Source organism: Carassius carassius, chromosome 39 (assembly GCF_963082965.1).
Source record: "Carassius carassius chromosome 39, fCarCar2.1, whole genome shotgun sequence".
Taxonomy (NCBI): Eukaryota; Metazoa; Chordata; class Actinopteri; order Cypriniformes; family Cyprinidae; genus Carassius; species Carassius carassius.
In genome coordinates, this window is record NC_081793.1 from 21,867,216 (window position 1) to 21,890,975 (window position 23,760).

At 37.2% G+C, this 23,760-nt stretch overlaps 2 protein-coding genes across 3 annotated transcripts; both read left to right on the plus strand.

Annotated features, from left to right (window-relative positions):
* The first annotated feature begins 427 nt into the window (after positions 1-427).
* LOC132121626 (transmembrane protein 180-like) lies at positions 428-10,034 on the plus strand. 2 transcript variants are annotated; one of them, XM_059531222.1, is made up of 10 exons: positions 439-542; positions 957-1,014; positions 3,039-3,293; positions 4,014-4,093; positions 4,178-4,627; positions 5,880-6,000; positions 6,101-6,197; positions 6,349-6,520; positions 7,398-7,591; positions 9,147-10,034. In XM_059531222.1, exons 3-10 carry the CDS (start codon positions 3,129-3,131, stop codon positions 9,380-9,382), a joined length of 1,515 nt encoding a protein of 504 aa, XP_059387205.1. In that variant the 5' UTR covers positions 439-542; positions 957-1,014; positions 3,039-3,128; the 3' UTR covers positions 9,383-10,034. The 2 variants fall into 2 exon arrangements, with proteins under 2 accessions (XP_059387204.1, XP_059387205.1); XM_059531221.1 differs by lacking the exon at positions 957-1,014 and having other exon boundaries at positions 428-542.
* Positions 10,035-11,967: 1,933 nt separating this feature from the next.
* On the plus strand, positions 11,968-22,688 carry LOC132121627 (E3 ubiquitin-protein ligase TRIM8-like). Its single transcript, XM_059531224.1, has 6 exons — positions 11,968-13,787; positions 17,862-17,957; positions 18,922-19,155; positions 20,187-20,218; positions 20,342-20,457; positions 20,603-22,688. The coding sequence occupies exons 1-6, from the start codon at positions 13,215-13,217 to the stop codon at positions 21,244-21,246; spliced, it is 1,695 nt and encodes a 564-aa protein (XP_059387207.1). The 5' UTR covers positions 11,968-13,214; the 3' UTR covers positions 21,247-22,688.
* Positions 22,689-23,760: the final 1,072 nt, after the last annotated feature.

The window sequence follows — 23,760 nt, forward strand, 5'->3', positions numbered from 1 at the left end:
TCTGTATTTAGGCTACCCAAAAATACAAATTTAAGACTATGTTAAATTCGTACTGTTTGATTGTAATTAATACTGTATATGAGGATGATTATTTATCAATATACAATATAATTTAAATATCATTACATTAGGTTTGGCTGAAATGGGCCTCAGTATGGCCTAAACTTTAATTTCTCACATGTCCATACAATAAGAAAGCGTGCCCGTTATCAGCTTGCTTCGCAATAATACATTCATGCGATTCCTCCTTAATCATGTTACAAATTGTACTGCTACTCAAAATAACACGCAATTTAAATGGCCACAACAACGTACTGTAGTATGCAATATTCTCGGGTTACCAGTCAAGTGTGTGTCTGTCTGTCTGTGCGTGCGTAAATGACGTGTACAAATGGCAGCTGGAGTGATGAGGAGGACTCATGACGTCACGGGCTTCCTCATCCAACACATGACGTGTTTCGATAGAACTGTGAAACCTAGAAACGTTTTCAGCGTCTGTTTTGATCATCAGACGATTGCAGCTTTGACATCAGCTCCTTATGGTAAGTGTCTAACAGCCTAAAGATATAAAATCCCGGACTCGACTGATCGCACGGGTTCTGATCAGATCAGCTGGTTAAAGTGTGTCCGTCTGCGGGCACACTTAGTCGTATTGCTTGATATAAAAGCGGATAGTCTGCCAGCGAGCTAAACTCTTTTAGGTTTAAACTTCGCAGCTCATAGTTTGATCAAATATGTGTTCTGCCAGTGATAATGTAACCACGTGTCATACAAAGCGAAAACATTCGCTAATTCTGCTAAAGAAATATTAAATGTCATACTAAAGGATAATCATCGAGTTGAAGCAGTCGTTGCAGCGTTTCCAGTTCCTCTTTTAACAGCTCTGTGTTTTAAGTGTTTTTAATCGGTAACTAAGACAGAATATATTTATGGATATATTTAATATTTACTTACAGGTGTCAGAAGAGTCTGACTGTCAGTGTGATCAATGGCTCTTTTAACAGAGCTTCAGAGGTAATTATTTATTAGGAGAAGACGGTACGTGAGATATGAGTTGCATGCATATACTACATTCATTGTATTATTATCGTTAACGTAAAATAATAAAACACATTTTGGTGAACAACTTAAAAGAGATATTACGAAACAAGTAAAAGGCTTAATTCTACTCAATTATAGGTTATGACAAATAATACAAATTTGTGACGTATTTTTGATACATGGAAAATTACATAATTGTAAAATTATTAATGTAGTTTTAAATGAATGATTGTGCTCTTGAATTAATATAAGTGTCAGTGTTCTGATATAAGAAAATGTCTAATTTTACTTAGTTAAATGTTATGACAAGTAATAGGCTATGTGTGACATGTATTTTTATTAATGGAAATATTAAGTTTTATTTTTATTTATATATTATACCAATGTGTGTATATATTAAATGTAATGTAAATGTATATACATGTCCTACTTGGACCTAATGGTAATTCTAACTTGGCTACAGAAATGAACATCTTTCTTCTGAAAACAATACAGACTAAGTTTTGTGAAAGCTGTTTAGCTATCGGATTTATGTTATAGGTGATAAAGCAGTTGTGTAAAAAGGGTGTTGATTGTTTGACGTTTTGGTCAAATAGAAGTCTTCCGTCTATGTGAGAACAGTTCCCATGCATCCTGTTTCTCTGGAGAACAGACACAGGTGGACAACCTGTCATTGTAACACAGCGCTGCCAGAACATGGCACTTGAGCTCTTGCTGGATCAGAGATTGCTAAATTGTATCACCTTTAGAAATGAGATGAGATTAGAATCACTGCTGCAACGCGATCCAGTGAAATATGTTTTGCTCCACTCCTTAGAACAGATGGATATCAGGTCGGGAGTAACAAGTTCACTCATATGTTTAGAGTAACTGCGCATTTCATTGTTCTCTCAAAGAGCTGGGGGCAAGGTTATTTTAAAGTTGTTTTAACTATAAGGATGAATGTTTTCCAAGAATCCCAGGACCTGTGTGAGCTTGCAAAGCATGTAAACATCAGGTGTGCTACCCGGGAAACATTTTAATTTGCTGTATGCCACGTGTGCCGGGTTGAGGACGGTGATGTTTGCGAAAGGTTTTCACGGATGTCCAAAAGATTCACTGTGCGTGAAGAATTGGCACAAGTCCGCTCTACCCTACTATTGGAAACCATTCAATATTTGATAGCAATCGCAGGCCTCAGAATACACTTCTGCTCAGGTTACATCTCTCTTCAGACTTCAGGGAAATCTCTGGACTGAACAACAGTGTTTGTTATTGTCATCTTTGAAGCTGATATGAGATCATTCAGCTCATTAAAATTTAATGTGTAATGTGCAATTACACTTCTCAGTGGGGTTTATGGTGACTTCCTGCTAGAAATGGTTTTATAGGCACAATATGGAGGGGTGACCAGAACGCCCTGTGAAGAAGTCCAAGCTGTTTTTGTTATTATGAATATTGAAAATAGGCTGCCGCCTTCCCAAATTCCCCATAAAACTCTGCATAGAAAAATACCGAAGCCATTTTTCAGATATATATATGTGTGTGTGTGTGTGTGTGTGTGTGTGTTATTTTCAGATTTTCCATTTTTGATTTTAGAATGGACTGGTTTTGAAACAAATTAAATATGTTTTGTAATTTCATACTCAATAACCACAATTTTCTTGACTAACCCTGTAAAAGCTGTGTGATAAAACATCTTTGCTGATGTTTCTCCCCACATTGTTGTTATTTTAGTCAGGAGGAGGTTTCTGTCTTGTCGGGCTTTAGCCTGTTTTTCCAGATTCATATCAAGCAAAGTGCTGAATCATTAAAACAAAGTAAAAGCTGCTTGAAAATGTAATCCAGATGCTCAGTTTTCTCATCGGCTTGGCCGTTGTCCAGTTACACTCTCTGAATCTAATTTGAGTAAGGGTGATTTCCAGTCTAAAAACAGCCGACAGACATTACCCAGACTCATATTTTACACAGTAATAGACTGCATGGGTTTGAACTGGTTGGTTTGTGTTTGTTTGCAGGGGTGGATAAAGTGATGAGCTTCCTCTGCCCAACCTGTGGGACGTGTAGAGCGCTGCGTGGGCAGGAAGAGCGGAGAGAAGTAGCAAAGGATGGGAAGGAGGGTATGGGGCCTCTGCCAGGGCATCTCAACGGCTGTGCTTTATGGCTCCCTGGCTCTATTCATCTCCATTCTCCACAATGTCTTCTTACTGTATTATGTCGAGACCTTTGTGTCTGTTTACAAGATTGACAAGATGTCATTTTGGGTGGGAGAGGTAGGTTTACTCAATGGTAACTTCCATTACTTAAGATTCTAAATTATTATTATTATTATTCATTTTAATATTTGTATGAAGTCTAAAGACTGGAGTAATAATGCTGAATATTCAGCGTTGCTACCACTGGATTAAATTACATTTTAAAATATATTAAAATAGAAAGCAGATATTTTTTAATTGTAATAATTGTTCCCAATATTATTTCTTTTTATTTCTTGATCAAATAAATGCAGCCTTGGTGTGAATATGAGACCTCTTTCAAAAACATAAAATAAATAAATAAAAAACACCTTACAGACCCCAAATGTCTGAATTGTATATAGTTTATTCTAATTATTTGAAATACTTATTAATTATAGGCCTACTTGACCAAAATAAATAACCTTTCATTAGTCTGAAGTTTTTAACATTTTTTTTTCAGTAGCACTTTACAATAAGGTTCCATCAGTTAATGTTAATTACAGTACATTTATTATAGTATTTATCAATCTTTATGTTAGTTAATGAAAATACAGTCATTGTTAGTTCATGTTAATTCACAGTGCATTAACTAATGTTAACTAGCACAACTTTTAATTTTAATAATGCATTAATACATTTTGAAATTAACATTAAGATGAATAAATGCTGTAGAAATATTGTTCATGTAAACTAATGAACCTTTCTTAAGTGATAAATTTTTTCTTTTCTGTTCATTATATTGTTTCTTTTTTGCAGACTGTGTTTCTGATATGGAATAGCCTGAACGACCCTCTTTTTGGCTGGCTGAGTGACCGCTCATTCCTGAGCTCTCCTCAGTGAGATTATTCACTCTCTTCAAATTGGAAATCCATATTTTGGTAAGATGAGTCTCATTGAAATGTCTGTGTTTGATTGCTCAGGTCTGGGTCCCAGATCACGTCCCCTGAGGTGGTCCTGAAGCGTCTGCAGGCACTGTCCCGCAGCGGCCCTCTCTTTGCCCTCTCGTTCCTGGCCTTCTGGGTGGCTTGGACCTGGCCTGGACTGCAGTTCCTCATCTGCCTGTGCCTTTACGATGGCTTCCTCACGGTGGTCGACCTCAACTACAACGCCCTCCTGGCTGACCTGGCCGTGTCTGCACATGACCGCACACGCCTCAACTTCCACAGTTCCTTGTTCAGTGCAATGGGCTCGCTGTCCGTCTTCCTCTCTTACTCCTTCTGGAACAAGGAAAACTTCTACTACTTCAGACTCTTCTGCATAACTCTAGCCTCTCTCTCAATGCTGGGCTTTTTTGTGGTTACACGTCTCCTGCGGCACCGGTTTCAGAACGAAGTCCAGCTGCGCAAGCACGAGAGCCAAGCACTCACTGAGTAAGAGTGTTATTGTTTTGCAGTGCTAAATGTTCCTTGTCGTTTAGCAGTTACTTTTCATCTGAAGCAATTTACACCACACTAATTGCAGAGCCGGTCCCCATGGAGCAACCTGGGGTTAACTGCCTCACTCATGGGAGGAGGGATAGTGCTGGATATGAACATGCAGTATTTGTGTTACCAGCACAGCTTCTTAAAGCAATATTTCACCCAAAAAAATTAGCATTTTGGTATAATTTACTCAACCACATATCTTCTCAACTATTTTATTATATTATTAATAAATCTTATTTTCTACTATAAAAGGTAAAAGGAGGTATTAACTTGTTTTCTGTACAAAGAAAAGTGCATGATTATATGTACATCTTAATTTTAGTTAAAGTTTTATTTTTATTTTTATGTAGTTTCTTATTTTAGTCAAACTAAATGAAACCCAAAAATTGTACATTGGCAAATAGGTGAAATATAATAAATGTAAGTTTTTTTTATATTTTATTTCAGATAATTTTTATTTAAAATAAAAAATGTTATGGTTTTAGTTAACTACATAAATTTAGCTTGAGTTAAAGATATATTGTATTTTATATTTAAGATGCATTTTTAAATCTAAATCACTTTCCACTTTCATTGTATGGAAAAGTGCAGCTCAAACATTCTGCCTTGCGTCTCATTTTGTGTTTTACAAAAGAAAGAAAACAATATGCAGTTGAGTAAATGAGTACTTTTTATTTTTACTAAAAGCTGTTATTTTAACAGTGCCTTTTCTTATCAAGCATTAAAATGGCTTCAATGTAATTTTTTCATGAAGACAAAATAAGATATTTGGTTTAGCAGGTCACCTATGGATATTTTAAATATTGCAGCTTTCAAAAAATAATCCGTTTAATTTCAGGTTTAAATTTATGATAAATTTCAGATGAAAACAGCAGAAAAAAAGAACATGAAAGCTGTGTTCTGTATTATTTATTCCACCCACCCAGTATTGCTCAAGTTTTGAAACTCTGTTTTTTTATTTTATTTCTATCATTCAGTTATCTATTTAGCTGTTTTGCACTTTTCCAGAGTTGCCGGACTACAAACTTACTAACATTTTAAAATGCTAAAATTGAAACAAACTTCATATTATTACAATAAGCCATTTGTGTTACAGTGACTTGCTTTACTTCACTATGTAAGTTTCCCCTCATCTTTTTTTTTCTTTTTCTTTCGTTGCCTTCCATTGGATTGCACATCCTCCTTGACATCCTAATAGACTGAGTGTCGGTCAGGCTCCTTTAACCTCACCTGAGACGCCAGTCACTCTTGGGGAATATCTAAAGCAGCTATCCTGCCACAAGAACTTTATGTGGTTTGTTTCTATGAACCTTGTACAGGTAAAAATGAGGGAACATGCACAAAAGACAGTGTCTTTTTCTGGTAACCATCCAATTAGGGATCCAATTATATGGTTTTCCTCTAACCCACCACCTGCAGGTATTCCACTGCCATTTCAACAGCAATTTCTTTCCTCTGTTTTTGGAGCACCTTCTGTCAGACCGTATCTCTGCCTCCACAGGCTCCTTTCTGCTGGGTAAGAAAGTAAGAAATCATTCACATGGCCAAAGTCATTATTATTATCATCCCTGAAAACCATTGTGCTGCTTAATATTTTTGTGAAAACCATGATACCTTTTTTTTATTTTTTTTATTACATTCTCTTTTTCTATTTTCCTGTGAGACAGGCATTTCTTACATTGCACCTCATCTGAACAATCTCTACTTTTTGACTCTGTGCCAAAGACTGGGTGTCTACCAGGTTGTCCGCGGGCTCTTCCTCTTGAAGCTGGGCCTCAGCGTGGCCATGCTCTTAGCCGGGGCGGACCACGTGTTTCTGCTCTGCATCTTTATTGCTAGGTGAGAAATGAACGTTCCACGAGACCTTGCGCTTTCAGACTGCAGGTGTTCTGTCTCATATGTTATATGAAATTCAAAACATTCTGGATTTTTGGGTTATTAGTTTTTGTTTAAATGGAGCAGGTGTGCTTTTGTTTGCTAGCAAATCCATGTTGATTCAGGACTTGAAACAGAGAACTTATATCCATGCTAAGGACACGTGCTGAGAGAAAGCAGACATAAAGTAAACTATATGAAATTGCAAAACAGGAAGAATTATTAGAATTATGAATTAAGTAATCTTCTTGAACATTGGTTAATGAAAAATTCTAATCTTTTTTTATTGAAGAAACTCCTTATGTACCAAATCCTTATGTATTAAATATTTTGTCAAGTCATATTCAATTCAGATCATTTTTTTACAACTGTTAGTAAAGTCACAGGTTTTGTAAAATTAACAAATATGCATTAAAAAGCAACATGCATTAAAAATGATCAGTTGCTTACAGTTCGTTTGAACTAAAATCGTTTCATTATTGTTTTAACAATTGCTGTTCAGTGTTTATCGTCTGGCTGACTACGCCTTGTATTAATTTTTCAGAAAAATCCTGTAATATGCACATTAACTGACAGTCATCACTTATAAGCTACTACTAAATATTGTACAAACATAATTTTCTGTAAAGTTGCTTTGTAATGATTTGTATCGTAAAAAGCGCTATACAAATAAACTTGAATTGAATTAATGTGCTAGTCTATAACTTTGACAAACCCCACATTTTCACCATTTTTTAAGTTAACAGTAATAAATGAATAAAAAGATGCACACTTGAGAACAGATTAAGAAAGTCTTTCTTCAGCATTGTCTTTTGTCTGTTTTGTTTGAATCTCTCCGCAGTAATCGCATCTTCACCGAAGGCACTTGTAAACTTCTGAACCTGGTGATCACAGACCTAGTGGATGAAGACTTTGTGATGAACCGCCGACAACAAGCAGCTTCTGCCCTGCTCTTTGGTATGGTTGCCTTGGTAACCAAGCCTGGCCAGACCTTTGCCCCTCTCATTGGTACCTGGCTGCTGTGTCTCTACACAGGTGCGTGTGCAGTGAATGAACATGCATTACATCTAACCTTCACATTCAGTAATTACATTTAATTATTTAGCAGATGCTTTTATCTAAAGTGACTTACAAATGAGGGAAAATGAAGCAAATGCCAAGAGCCAACAACAAAGGATCCATCTAACAAATCCTGCTTCAGACTTTTTGTTTGACACAGTATATTACAATATATTCTTAATATATTTAAATGTATTATATAAATTGTGTGTGTGTGTGTGTGTATATATATATATATATATATATATATATATATATATATATATATATACAGTACAGACCAAAAGTTTGGAAACATTACTATTTTTAATGTTTTTGAAAGAAGTTTCTTCTGCTCATCAAGCCTAAAAATAAAAAAATAAAAGTATTGATTTTATTTAAAAAAAGAAAGAAAAAAAAATTACTGACCCCAAATTACTGACCAGTAGTGTATATTGTTATTACAAAATATTTATATTTTAAAAACATAGCTTCTTCTTTTTTTTTTTTTTTTTACTTTTTATTCATCAAAGTATCCTAAAAAAGTATCACATGTTCTGAAAAAATATTAAGCAGCAGAAATGTTTCCAACTTTGATGATGAATCATCATATTTGAATAATTTCTAAAGGATCATGTGATAATGATCCTAAAAATTCAGCTTTGCATCACAGAAATCAATGATAATTTAAAGTATAATAAATTTAAAAACAATTATTTTAAGTTGTAATAATATTTCACAATATTACATTTTTTTTCTGTATTTTTGATCAAATAAATGCAGGCTTGATGAGCAGAAGAAACTTCTTTCAAAAACATTAAAAATAGTAATGTTTCCAAACTTTTGGTCTGTACTATATATATATATATATATATATATATATATATATATATATATATATATATATATATACAGTATATGTTATATATATATATGATTTTTAGCTTTAATTTATTTTATATTCTTATATATTTAAAAATGTTTTTAGTGGCCACAAAAATGTACTTCAAAACTAAAGTTTAAGTTTGCATTTAAAAATATGTGAAATTGAATCCGTTAAATAACAAAAAGGTTACAAATATTCAACCAAATTGCATTTATTTTAGAGAACTGAAGTAGAAGAACATTATTCAAAAATAAAATTCGCACAGAGCAGTTTGTTTTCATTTTTAAGTTTAAATGCCCTACTGTTTAAAGAGTTTTTTAAAGAAGTTTCGTGCTCACCAAGGCTTCATTTATTGGATTAAAATATGGTAAAAACAAGTAATATTTTTGCAGTTTACAATAGATTTTTTATTTGAATACATACTTTAAAAACAAATTTTTATTGCTGTGATTGCAAAATTTTCAGTAGTTATTATTCCAGTCTTCAGTGTCACCTGATCCTTTGAATATCATTCTAATTTGGTGCTCAATAAACATTTCTCATTACTATCAATGTTGAAAACAGTTGTGCAGCTTTATTTTGTGGAAACCATGATAACATTTGTTTCAGGATTCTTTGACGAATAAAAAGTGAATTTGTGTCTCATCACCCCCTATCGTTTTTCAGGATATGACATCTTCGAGAGAAACTCAATGGCTGAAGCACCAATTGCAGCTCCTGCGATCCCTGTGCCACTGCGTCAGGGTTGTTTTTATCTGCTGGTGTTTGTGCCCATTTCCTGTGCCCTTCTGCAGCTGCTGACGTGGTCTCGCTTCACTCTGCATGGACGAAGGCTACAAAACATCAAGAACCTAAGGCAGGGTGCCCAACACAGCCACCTCATTGATGTCAAGGCTATCTAATGTTCTTGTAAGCATGGGAAGAGGAAAGAAAGATGAGTGGTGGACACTCCCCAAGACCAGGCGTGCTGCCAACAGACCCTGAATGGAGAATGGTAATGCCAAATACTGCAAGAGACACTAAAGAGACAATGTATGGTCCCATCTTACTGAAACCTGCCTTATGTTTTTTTTAAACTATTATATTGAGTATGTGACCAAAAATGAATAGACGGTTTAACCAGTCTAGTGGTTTGGGACCTTATTTAAAAGTACTGCCCCCAAACCTCCTGTTGTGAAGTTTCAGTGTATAGTTAAATGGGTTGATAATCAAGGCAAATCGAATCACATCTCCCTTGCCTGTATGTTTCCACTTTATGTGAAAAAATACACTGTGTTCTGAGAAAGGGCATGTTTACAGTAAGTTCAGCAGCGTTCCAGGGATCTGTGTTTTTTCATTCTATATGGTCAGACTTAGGACTTATACATGTCTTATACATATATGTCTTTGTAATCTGGCCAGATGAAGTTGTTTAGTGGCCAGTAACATCTGTTTTATATAACTTTTTGAAATTAATTCAGTTACTCATTGCTATCAGTGATTATTATTACTGAAAAAGTATGTATGTTATAGTTCACATGAAAGTAAATGCAGGCTGTGTGTTGTACTAGCATGTCTGACGTTAAAATACAAGTTGACTTCTCAAAGCTACAGAAATATTTTTGTATAAGGGTTTTCCAAGTAAATTTTTATTACCAAATTTATATGCTTTACTTTTAGTACAAATAAAATTTTTGATGTATTTGTGAAATTGCAAATTGTTGAAAAAAAAAATTTAAAATGAAGAAAAGTCTTAATATTTTAGATGGTCAAAATATTTATTTCGTCAACTACTGGTTGTGGCACAATGAGCACATCCTATACTTTATTCATATTTCCTGCTTATTTATTGTAGTAAACATTTGAGTTATTTTAGAAAATGTTCTCATTTTTAGACATGTGACTGAGGCCACTTACTGAGCTATGGCTTATGATGTATGAGTTATTTTAGTGCTTTTGCTCATTGTATGATTATTTTTGCTTGCAAAATGTTGTTTTATAATAGTAATGCCTCAGTGTGATGTTCTTGTCTTTGTTAAATAAACACTTGGAGACAAAATTGTAGTTACTGTTTTAGCATTAACCCATTTTAAACTCTAAAATCTAATCATTTGTATAGGCCAAACCAAACCAGTGCATTCATCCATTGTTTACATTAAAAAGTTGCGGACCTGCTAAAAGCCATTTAACACATTATACAATAATAATTAAGAATTTTCTGGTCATCATAGGTTTTACTCAGAACGTGCATTTTGGCACTGTAGCATTGATCTCGGTGTATGACATATAAATATGTATTCATACAAATACCAGAATGATCCAACAAAATGAGGCACCACATGACTAGTTAGGTGCAGGTTTCAAATTACTTTTATAATTGGTTCCCATGCGGACAGCATACAGAAAAAAAGTCCTCGAGAGCTTTCAGCATTCTGTCCTTTTGTCTAGAAGATTGTGAGATTGCAAATTGGGATTGCTGATCACGTGTGTGTCATCTCCAAAACAACTTCACCTCCAAAACACTATTAAGAGATTATGAATGTGACTTATTTTTTCCTGTACTGTTTACGTCACCTGTCGGATATTTGAGTAGTTTCCTATGTGGGAAGGACTGGATTATGTCAGCGAATTTAACAAGTTCATCATTACAGCTCGAGTGAGAAATCCCTGTAATCCCCCTCTCACCCGTTCCCTGAACTGATCATGTTTTTGGTAATGACGAACTCCTCTTAAAGGGGCAACAACAAGTGACGTAAGGTAATGTAATGGCAATATCGAGCTGGGTATGGGTTGAAAATTAAAATGAAATCAGCCAGTTAACAAACTCAGATTCAAATTAACATATTTTTCTGATTAATAAGGCTCATTATTTAGAGTGGCTGCCTATTTGTGTATTTATGCAACTATTTTTACATCACTCAGAAGAACAGAGACGGTCATGATTTGTTCGTTAATGAATCATTGTAATTTAACAAATCTTTTGAATGAATCATTCTCGTTTAGTCACTGAAGTCTCCCCTTTGCCACTCATATTAATGACACTCACCTCTGGATGCATAACTTGCAGAAAAGTTCACTGCTAACAATAAAATTAAGTCTGAAAAAAAAATGAATCCTTAATAGTTCGTTACAAAAACAAAATATCCCAAATCGAAAATGAGACTGAAAACGTAAATTACTACTATTTTTGTTTTATTCACATATCTGTATTTCTTATATTATCTGTGTGTTGCTGTTGTTGTTGTCTCTGTGTCCTGAAAGCTTCTGTTAACAGAACAAATTCCTTGTATGTGCAAACATATTTGGCAGTAAAGCTCTTTCTGATTGTGATTTTAGTGCAAAGATTCAAAAGTTTCGAGTCACTGGGATGATTCAAAATCCCCTCTAATATTCGCGTTATTTCCCAATGTCGATGCCCTTTTAAACAAAGCCACGCCTCGTTGCTCGAAGCCCCTCCTTTTGGCATGTCAAAGCGGTGATGAGTCACGTGATTGGCGGAGTGGTCGTTGGAAGGGGAGGAGCGAGTGTGAAGCTCTGTGTGTATTGAAACTCTCTTCTCTGTCCCTGCATTCCAACCCTGATCAAAGCCTGAACGAGAGAAGAGGGGGGAAAAAACATAAATTATACCATGGTGAGATCGGCCCGTTTTGAAGATCGCCCCATGGATGCACGCTCTCAGGAATCGGCCGCGATAGGAATCGGAAGCAGCGAAGAAACGCACGCCTGTAATCCACTTTTGATTTCTTTTAAGCACTAAAGCGAGAGAGAGGCTTGATGGGGGCCAAACAGAGACGGTTCCTTTTTCATTTTTAAATACCGACGCAAGATGGCAGATGACAGACTCCAATAGCGAGGACCACTCCGTTTCGCTTTAAAAAAGGTTTATTTTTAATAAAGGTGTAACGTATCGTCTTTTCTCGCCTGAAGAGATCAAAGTGAAGGCACTCGGCAGTCCAGTTTTCTCTAGACTCGGATACATACCAGTGTATGTTCTCTCTATGTTCCTTTGTTATAATAAGGGGAAGTCTAGTATGCGCGTAGTCTACATATATGTGTAAGAATTAACCGATTGGTCTGGTTAAGATCGTTGTTTTCTATGAAATTCAGATTTGTAAGACGCTACGGGGGATGTGCGATACGAGCAAGTTACGTTATATTAATATAAAGTGTATCGCACGTCTGTATGGAGAGCTAGCAGAACCATTATAAACCTTTTTGGAAATAAAATTTGTGTCATTGTGAGGCAATGTCACAATAGCAGCGGACGGAAACAACAAAAGGCTGGACGTGAGAATACTAATTGACTTTCAACAGTTTTTATCAGTCTCTTGTTCGAGGCTGTTCGCGAAAAACGGCCTATTTAACGTTACCTAGTAAACGAAGAGCTGTCAGCAGACTAGATTATTCTTCGATACATAACTAGTGGGCGCAGGAATCGGCCATACGTGTAGAATATGAACTAGTGTGTTGGCATTTAAAGTCACAAGACAGAAAAGTCCACTGTAGTGGTGTGGCAACACAACATTTTCGCGACGCCTACAGTTGACACGAACGAAGTGGGTGGTAGTGATATTGCCTTGAGCTAAAGTGTGCTCAAAGTATACTTTTCTGGAGTATTCACACCCTCATTGGCACAAAGTTGAGGTTTGTGGGATAAAACAAGGTCCTTGTGGTTCCCACTCCACCCATTACTGTATCAACAGAGGAGCACCTGTTTTATACAGTTTTTACATTGACTTGTCAGCATTAATAAAGATGGCTGAGAACTGGAAGAACTGTCTCGAAGAGGAGCTCATATGCCCTATCTGTTTGAACGTCTTCTCAGAGCCGGTTCAGCTCCCTTGCAAGCACAACTTCTGCCGCATGTGTATCAACGAGGCCTGGTCTAAAGACAATGGAATGGTTCGCTGTCCCGAATGCAACCATGCCTACAGCCAAAAACCAGCTTTGGAGAAGAACCACAAACTGTCCAACATTGTGGAGAAGTTTAACGCGTTAAACATTGAGAAGACTCCTGCGGTCTTGCACTGCATTCTGTGCAGGCGCGGCCCTCCGCTTCAAGCCCAGAAAGTTTGCCTCAGGTGCAATGCGCCCTGCTGCCATTCCCACGTACAGACCCATCTCCAACAACCCTCTTCCAATGCTGGACACTTACTGGTGGACGCCGAGGATGTGCGGGCCTGGAGCTGTCCACAGCACGATGAGTACAGACTATATCATTGTGAAACCGAGCATGTGGCCGTCTGCCAATACTGCTGCTTCTCCAGATGTGCTACCAACCATGGCCACGCGGTGTGCGATATAGAAGTCAGACGTAACGATATCAGAGTAAGTGGCCTCAACTTCTTGTGTTCCTTCCCATGCTATGTTCAACATTCTGTTGTTTTACCTCCAGCTAAAGGTTGTGGTTCACTTCTGGATTTGGTGGAGACGATGACAAGGTTTATAGAGGTAGTTTTTGTCCCATTCCCCCCCTTTTTTTCTTCCATTTGAATGATAAACAATTGGGTAGAGCTGCAAACAAAACCGAAGCTCTCCTTTGGGCTTATCTTCCCAGCACAGGTGCATCCTTTCATGGCGTTTTGAGGAGGGGGAGGACTGTGACTGGAGAATTTAATGATGAGTCTTATTTTCTGTGGCACAGATGAGGGAAAAGGCCAGATTTGGATTTAATTTACCCTCAACAACCCCTTGCATTTTCTAGGCTTGCTGCATCAAAACAACCTGTATTTTCTTGCTTTAAATAATCAGCATTGTACAATGCTATTGAAGATGCTTTTAGAGCCTTTTTATAAACCTAAAACCAAATAAAATTCACAGCCAGAATGGGGTTTTAAACTCCGATATTATATTTGCTTCAAATATCTCAAAACAAATCAGTTTAGTTAGTACAGGATTACGCATGATGCTTTTTTTCCCTTTACAGTAGCTTTATTTTTGAAGAGGTAAAGCAGTGTGCCTCCAGTTCGATTCATGTGCATGCTTTCAGCCTCATTTCCATTTCTGTTGATTATAGAAATCATATGCCATCATTTATCCCAGGCTTTTCTGTGACAGGAAATGCTAGCAATGACCAATCGATCTACAAAATGAACCGTTGTTGTGTTTTAAACCAAGCTGTTTGAAACCAAGACCATGTCCATTTGGGATGTTTAGGGATTTCCAGAGTTGTTTTTCACAGGTAGGCCTTGTTTGTGAATGTTAAGTTAACTGTGAATGTTTGATTCACATTCTTCCACATTCATCTGCTACAAGGCAAAATGGCTCTGTCTGAGGTTTTAGCTCAGGGCAAGGTTGCTATTGCCTCATTCACTCTGACCTTGGCGGAAGAGACACTGGTTTGAAATGACAGTGATTTTGAGCACCCTACCCCCATTCCCCCTTGAGAGAGGTCTGTCCTGGATGGCAAGCCAGCACCGCTGCCATGAGGTATTAGGTTCCACCCTCCAGGCTTCTGCCGGCAGCCCGATCTCATCAGTCACTACAATTAGGCCATGGTCTTAGATCCTAGAGCTTCAAAGACATTCTCTGTCTCCATGCGGTTTTCTGCTTCTTGACCTTACTTCTGTTCCTGATTGTTGATGTAGATAAACACCCACTTGATATGTAAAGGAGTAGATGGTTTCAGAAACCAAACACGTATTGTTGGCCATTGTGATGGACGTCACCAAATTCACAGTATTTCACCACAGATTAAAGAGAGAGTTCACCCAAAATTAGAATTATCATCATTTATTCATTCTTATGTAATTTCGATCTTCTACAGAACAGGAAGAAGAACCTTTTTGGCTCTACAATGAAAGTCAGTAGGGTACAAAACAACACTGGACCCAACTGACTTTCATTGAGTGGACAAAAACACATTAATACGTATTTCAGGACACAGGTTTTCTTACAGGTCGTAATGGTAAGTAACTGATGACCAGATTTCTAGTTTTGGTGAACTATTCCTTTAAATTACTACAGTAAGTGACTTTATAGGGAGAAAATGGCTCCATATGGCTTTAAATGATGTACCATCACTGTAAAATGTATGCAAGATAGATCTCCTGCTGTGCTAGGAGTAGTTTGTATGAGTCTGAATTACTGCCAAATCCAATTCCTTGGATCCAAATCTTGGTAATGGATTTACGCCACAAGAAAACCGGTTGATGCACAGATGAGATACATGAAAACAAGTCAGTTTACCCAGTAGTACCATGTGATTGTGGATCCAATTTGTCATGCGCTCAACAAACAAAATCTGTTGAAAGGAAAAGGTTTGGTTACGCGCATCATCGGCAGTGATTGATGTAGTTCATTTTGCACAGAGGGTACAGTCAGCTGTTCTAAGCGTCTGTCAGGCGGTGTGATTGAAGATCATTAGTTTGCAGCGCATCCCTCTCTGGGTTTTGCGTTTGTCCTGTAATGCTGCACTCTGAAGACTGACATTGATTCCCTTTGTTTTTACTCTTTGTTGCTGAGATGAATCAGAATTATATAATAGCATTACTCTCGAGTGTGAAGAAAAATACCCAAATTGATTTCTTTGCTTCTGTGAGAATACCTGTTTTGTTTAGGCTTTCATCCCCCCGTGTGAGGTTATTAAAATTTGACGAAACACAACTGAATTAGACATGCCCTCAGTCAACTTTGGCATGCGAGCCCTGTTTTTCGCCTGTAAGCTTTTGAGCATAAAGTGGCTTGATGTGGTTGAGGTTTGTCCTCTTTCTACAGGAAGCAGTTTTATCTTTGAGCTAGCCTGTATTCAATACGGGGCTTTGCTCCAAAATACACACACACAGGGTCAACGTGATTTGTCTTTGCCTTGGACCCAGACAAAGACAAAATGGGGAAAGACGGTGTGAAATGAGCCTTCCTTCTTTCTCTTTGCTCTCCTCTATGCTGTCTTTCCTTCTCCTCCTTTTTCCTCCCCCATATTCCCCTCTGAATATACAGATATGAAAAAGAGCTTTGTTGCCATGACAGTACCCCCACCTTATTTTTGGTGTCTGCCTCTCGCACGAGGCATTTGTTTAATTAAAACTAATTTGGTTTGTTCCTAAGGTGCCACTGAACTTTGTCAGGCGTCGCAAGTCATTTGTTGATTGTGTTTTTTCCCTTTGTTTGCCATTGAATATGAAAGGAAAATAATTGAAATTCCTCTTCAGCCACCAGACCTTCTCCGTGGGGCCTTGACAATTGCATTCATTGAAAAGAAAGGAACAGGAAGTTAGCAAAGTTACATTTGTACCATCACAACAGAATCGACTTTTTATCCTTTTGTCTTAGTGCTGCATTCTCATATTCTTTATGTAGTTTTTGAAAGAAAAGTTTATGCTAGTTAACCAGAATACTAGTTTGTTCATTGTCTAGCAATAAAATAAGACTGAAAATTATTTTCTAGTATCAAGAATTCTTAGCTTATGGTTCAAACTGAATTTATATTATAGCATTATTAATTTTAAAAAAGGATCTTGTCCTCTTTTATGAATAATTTGTGTATAGCTTGAATTCTACTCATTGTCATTAATATATGATATTTGGGCTTAGCTAAATATTAAAGATTTATTCATTTTACTGGTTATATATAATTAAGCAACATTGTGATTTATTAAATGCCTATCAAGTGTTCTTAAAAACATATTGCAGTAGTTTTGTGATTCTGTGTTGCTTTTTCAGTATGATATTAAGAAAAGCTTTTAATAGTGTCTCGGATCTGTCTTTGTAAGTTTTTTTTTATGTCAGTGACTTTGTTATACAGTAAATTATACTTTGGTACTGTTTGAAACTGTGTTGTTGTTTTGAAGCATACAAATGAAACTGATTAAATATCATTCTTCCTAGTATTCAATTCTCATGAAACCCTCATTTCATGCACCAATTTATTATTATACAGTGTCATGCACATAGAGGAATTTCCTTTGTTCTGAAAGTGCCATTTCCACTCCACCTCAGGTCATGTAATTTCATAATATTCTGAAAATGACTGTGGTGGAAATTACATTTTTAAAGTGAGGAATAAAATTGACTTGGGTAATTTCATAGGCAGCATTTTATGTCCAAAATATACAAATCATTTTTGCACATTTTGCATAATTGTATACGAATTGCATTGCAGATTGGAAAAGACCTACAAAAATATTCTGCTCACAAGTTACATTTGCATTTTTTTCTTTTCTCCATATGTTTCTTTTTTTCATCTCGAGCATGGTCTTCACTGACGATATTCTTTAAAAACTAGGAGCAGTTTGTGGCAAAGTGTTTATTTTTTTTTTCTGGTGGAAAATGGTTCATGATTATTTTGGTTGTTTGTTTTTTAATGTAATTGTTTACATTTCTGTTATCAGCCGATTCTGATCCTCTCAATATGGCCAGATATATTCAACAGTATTGCCCTAATGATATCTTTTTGTGTTTCAGCAAATGCTGATCAAACAGCAGGATCGAATTGAAGACCGGGTTCAGGACATAGAAGAGCAGCTCTACAAATTAGAATCGGACAAATGTCTCATGGAAGTAAGTGTGAAATGTTCATGCTGTACACTGACTAAATCACATTATTATAAACAGAACAATTGCATCCTTTGCTTTGTGAGCTTTGGAACTAAACACTTAGCACTATTCCTATTACTGTGATTAAAGGGATAGTTCACCCAAAAATGAAAATTATGTCATTAATAACTCACCCTCATGTAGTTCCAAACCAGTAAGACCTCCATTTATCTTTGGAACACAGTTTAAGATATTTTAGATTTAGTCCGAGAGCTCTCAGTCCCTCCATTGAAGCTGTGTGTATGGTATACTGTCCATGTCCAGAAAGGTAAGAAAAACATCATCAAAGTAGTCCATGTGACATCAGAGGGTCAGTTAGAATATTTTGAAGCATCGAAAATACATTTTGGTCCAAAAATAGCAAAAACTACGACTTTATTCAGCATTGTCTTCTCTTCCGTGTCTGTTGTGAGAGAGTTCAAAACAAAGCAGTTTGTCATATCCGGTTCGCGAACTAATCATTCGATTTAACCGGATCTTTTTTAACCAGTTCACCGAATCGAACTGAATCGTTTTAAATGGTTCGCATCTCCAATACGCATTAATCCGCAAATGACTTAAGCTGTTAACTTTTTTAATGTGGCTGACACTCCCTCTGAGTTAAAACAAACCAATATCCCGGAGTAATTTATGTACTCAAACAGTACACTGACTGAACTGCTGTGAAGAGAGAACTGAAGATGAACACCAGATAATGACTCGTTCACTCGTGCAAATTGGGCGAACTAACCCTTTAATGATCACATTAGTACGTTCGTACAGGTTTGAGATCAAGGTTGTGCCTAGTTCTTGTACCAGAACAAATCCACTTCCTTTAGCTCTCCCTAAGCATCCACATCAGATGCAGTCTCTGCTTAACCCCCATTGTTAAGAACGAACTAGACTTGCATAATAAGTAATGGTTTTGTGCCGGTCTGTGGAACCTCAGGACAAAGTGCAGAACCTGAAGGAGGAGGTGCAGCTGCAGTATCAGAAAATGCAGCAGCTCTTGGAGGAGGATCTGGGGAAGACCCTGGAGGTCCTGGATAAGGCCCATTCCAAGTTCTGCCAGGAGAACTCTGCGCAGGCCCTGCAGCTTCACCAGAAACAGCAGGAGGCTAAGAAACTGCTCAGCTCCATCCAGATGGTTTTCGATAAGGCCGAGGACATCGGTTTTATGAAGGTGACCTGACTTTTATTGCTGTTGTCAATACTACACAGCCTGTGTTTGTTATAAATGGTGACATTTAGTGGTGTTTTAAAGTGTCTTTGCATTTTGTTATGGTGAGGATGATGAGGAGTATTTTTCTGCCCTGCTGTTACGAGTAAACTCCGATTTATTGTGGGCCATGACAGTGTAATAGTATAAAAGATTCCAGAAAATGATTGTTTTTGGCCCCATGTAGAATAGGCATCAATTTTTCATGTGCTGGATACACCTCTCTGAAACTCAGGAAATATGAAGTATGAAAATGATTTATTTATTTATCTATTAGATTTGGATGTAAAGTCAGACTCAGCTATTTGTTAATAGTACGCTAAACTATGTGATTTTATGATATTCATCAGTGAGGGGGGAACAAATACTGGTTAGCATAATTGCTAATCCTACAGGAGAGAGGTACTATAAACCAAAAGAGATACTAAAACCAACAGATACTATACATTTGGAATTTTTTGCAAAGCAACTTTATTTTAATGAAGCAAAAAAAAAAAACAAAAAAAAAAAGATTTTTTCCCACCTGTCAGCACTCTGCTGCAGACATACATGTTCCACATACTTCTCTTATCATCTTGTCCTTGAATTGCTCTTGTTTTAGTTATTCAATTGACTTGCAAAAAATCAGTTCTGGAATTTTTTTTGCTTTATTTGGAGTGCCCAAACCCACACAACAACTGTGTTAGGCAAAGCCCACACACAACTCTGGTGGGTGGAGCCTGCTTGCTGTCTATGTCTATTTTTATGTCATGTTTTATTACCGCTATAAAGAAATTAAGTTCTTATGCGGATAAACAGACAATTTCCATATATATTTTATCTCCGTGTATATAATGAAAGATACTATTGCCACCTTCTATATCATATCATATAATCATTTTTATGAACATTTTACATAATTTGTTTTTGTTGTTGTTTTATCTTTTCTTTTGTATTTTATGTGAAGGAACCCTGTTATTGAAATGTATAATATCTTTTTTTATTTTTTATTTTAGAACACAAAATCTGTGAAAATACTAATGGACAGGTGAGTCACTGCAGAGTTTGCATACATTAACCATTATCATAATGTTCATTAGTCATCATTCGTATTTTGTTATTGTGTTTAGTGTAACAATTAATTTGCATGGTTAATTTTCTTGGACTCTAGGTCTCAACCGTATGTGGGCAGCACATTGTCACCATACAAAGTGGGCAGCCTCAACTCCAAACTCTTTCTGTCTGAAATCTCTAAAAGAGAGAAGAACCTCTGCAAGATGCTGGAAGGTATGCATTCAAAAATACATATATTCAAGTATTAATTATATTAAACCTTCTGATGTTGCATTCAGCTGCTCTTTTTATTCTTTTCTTTTTTTTTAAATAATTGACCATTTCTGTAAAAAAAATTCTTCATCCTTGTCATTTCCAGCTCCATTCAGTGCTCCTGCAAACTTTTTCCAGAGTATTCCGGCGTACCTTTGCGAGAAGCGCAGGCATTCAGTGGCGTTCCCTGAAGGCAGCGGCAGCACCCGAGCGGGCGCTAGCTTCATGGACTCTTCCTCCTCATCAGGCCCTGTGGCTGCCAAGCAGCCGTGCCTGAGTCTCACTCAGGGCTCTGCCCCAGGCGAAGGTCAGTCCTCCCAGCAAGCTCTAGGGCCGTGTGGCTCCACCCAACACGCAGGAAGCAGCAGCTCAGCCTCCGGCTCCCAACCCTTACCGCACTCTGCCTCGGTATTCCCACATTCCCATTACCCAAACGGCAGCTCTTCCCAGCTGTCCCAATATGGAGCGCGGAAGATCTTGATGTGCACAGTCGATAACTGTTACTGCTCAGGGGTGCCCTCTGTGTCCAATCACCGTGGACATCCTCCCTACCCTCGCTCCAGCTCCTTCCCCTGGCCAGTAAGCTCGCAGGAATACTCCCATGCCCCCCTGCCCTCGGCCCCTGCCATGTCCCAGTCTCTCCAGAGCCTGTCCATGCGTGACTGGATTGATGCCTCTCAGTCGCACAGGCACGCTGACTTCTACAGCCTCTACGGTCAGTCTTCCACCAAGCATTATGTCACCAGTTAACCCCTGCTCCAGTGACTGCTGCCAGTCACCAAATGGGACATCTTTTTCGGCTGAGAGAAATCTTAAAGAGATGCATGTGGGGCATTTTTGTACACAGACCTTATCAATCATTTAGAATTAACTTGGATGAACTGCTGAAGTCCGAGAGCAGTGAAAAAGAAAGTTAATATCACAAAGTCAAGCATAGCTTTGCACATTATTTAGGCACTAAAGGTGTTGTGATTATGAACCATGAACTCAAGTTGCTCTTCTAAAAATAACACGCAATGTTTGCAAGAGATGCAGAGATGATGGAGGATGCTGTCTTTTGTCAAATCATCAATAATGTTGCACTTTCTTTGTAAGATCCAAATTTTCGCAATTAGCGTTGACTCGTCAGGGGAACCGATGGAAGTCAGCAGTAAAACCATTAAGTCAGCTCTTAATGAAACTTAAGGCAATTTACTCTTGAGAGAATTGTAGCCCACAAAGTTTTATTAACTTCACATGGTTGACATTTTTTTAGAACACCCATGTGCAAAAACTCTGTATAGTGTCCCAACCTTCCATATTTTAGCTTTCATTTTGTTTAAGTCTGTGGTCTTTTTTATTCATCACAAATAGCACAAGCACATGTTTAATTTGAACCATTCTTAACTGTTTTTTTAACCAACCCGGAAACTGGAACAGCACAACATTGTCATCGCCGCCATTGTTCGCTTGACCTTCCCTACTGAATGAAGCTTTTTTTAATGGAAATGCCCTTCACCTTGGTTCACAGTCCTCTCCTTAAGCTTCCAAAGTAACTGAGAACGCGCCTCCACCCACAACCTTCAATCTGGTCCCCATCCAGACGGCGCTGTGTCTCTCTCACGCCCTTCAAAGCCACAGAAACGCTCCCCTTTACATCCTGTATGTTAAACGCAGGATACATTGGTTTCGCATTCTTTCGTTTACCCATGGCCTCTCATTATATCTGACTCAACAGTGGCTTTAGTGCAAACGTGTCAGCCGAAAACGAAAAGGCCTGTGTTCAGAGGGGTCATGGTGCACTTGATGCCTCTGCATTTACTGTCAATGCTGTAATTGTTCTTCCTTGTGTTTAATGCCATTTCCGGCTCCAAGCAACAGAGCCTCTGGCTTCCTGTTTGTTACTGAGTGCATGTGGAAAAGAGTTTATGAGCACTTGTAAAAAAAAAATAATAATATAACTGTTAGCAGTTATAAATCGACTTTTGAAACGGGGAATTAAGGTTTTTTTTTTTTTTTTTTTTTTTTTTTTTTTTTTTTTTAGATCTACTTAAGAGAAACATTGACCAAATGAACGTTTCAAAACTAACTGAATACTTGGGATAAAATGGAGGGATTTTCTGTTGTAAATATTTTGTGAAATGGAAAAGAAAGACTTGTAATTTGGAAAGATCCTTGTTGAAATAAATGCTAACTTCGAACTTAAAAAGTTATTTTTCCACAGTTTCATTGTTTTTGTGCTGTATAATGAATCTTAACCTTAAGTTCTTCATGTGTGTGTTGCAGATTAAAAATTGACTGTATTGCTAACATTACTATGGTAACACTTACGGTTAACACTTAATTTATATGTGTAAAACAAATTATTAATGCTTCCAGGCTAGACCAGGCTTAAGAAATGCTGTTAACATGTAAATGAATTTGAAAAAAGGTGCTCTATTTTCACTTTTAAAATTTCAGAAAGACCGTGAAGCCATTTTCAATGCACAAAGGTTTTGTTGGAAAAGATCAAAGTGGTTAAATCTAAAACCCATTAAACAAAATGAAAGCGAAAACACACAAATGAGTCCAAGTCAAAATGCCCTTTGCCTCAGTTTATTGATTTCTAGACAAAAAATTTAGGTCATCGGTGGTTAGATTTTCATTTTCATCTCTAAACTGACAGCGACCCATTCACTTTTGATGTGACTAACATACCAGAACTACAGCACTTCTAGAAAAGCCATTTTAAATGTATTTTTCTCCTTTTAAAGTTTCTGCTAAATGTGAGGTTATATGCAAATAAGGATTCACTAGCTTTAGCATAATGTAGACACAGCCACCTGCGTTTACAGTGGCATGTGAAAAATTGGAGACAAATTGTGGGTGTGATCTGCATGTGCTGACATTTGCTGTTTCTGCTAAGCCAGTGGAAATAATTAATGTATATGCAACTGAAAACAATGAAAGCCTGTTCAGTTTGTTTTCTGTGTGTGTGTGTATATATGTGAAGAGAACCAAAGATTTATTAACAATCTTTGTGACTAAATCCGAGTGATCTGAATTGGATGCCTCCCTCTCACATATGGCTACATGTGGAACAAGGTGCTGTATGTGTGTGTGCATATCTGCAAGAATGAGTCTTCGGTGATGTTTGTATATCCTGAGAGTGAGCAGGGTTTCGTCTCCCCCCTCCTTCGGGTTTTCTTTCTTGAAAGGATGTCAGATGCCTGACTCTTAAATAGCAGCTCAGCATTTTAGTGCATCACAAGGCAAACAGAAAAGAAAGACTGAGATATTTGTAGA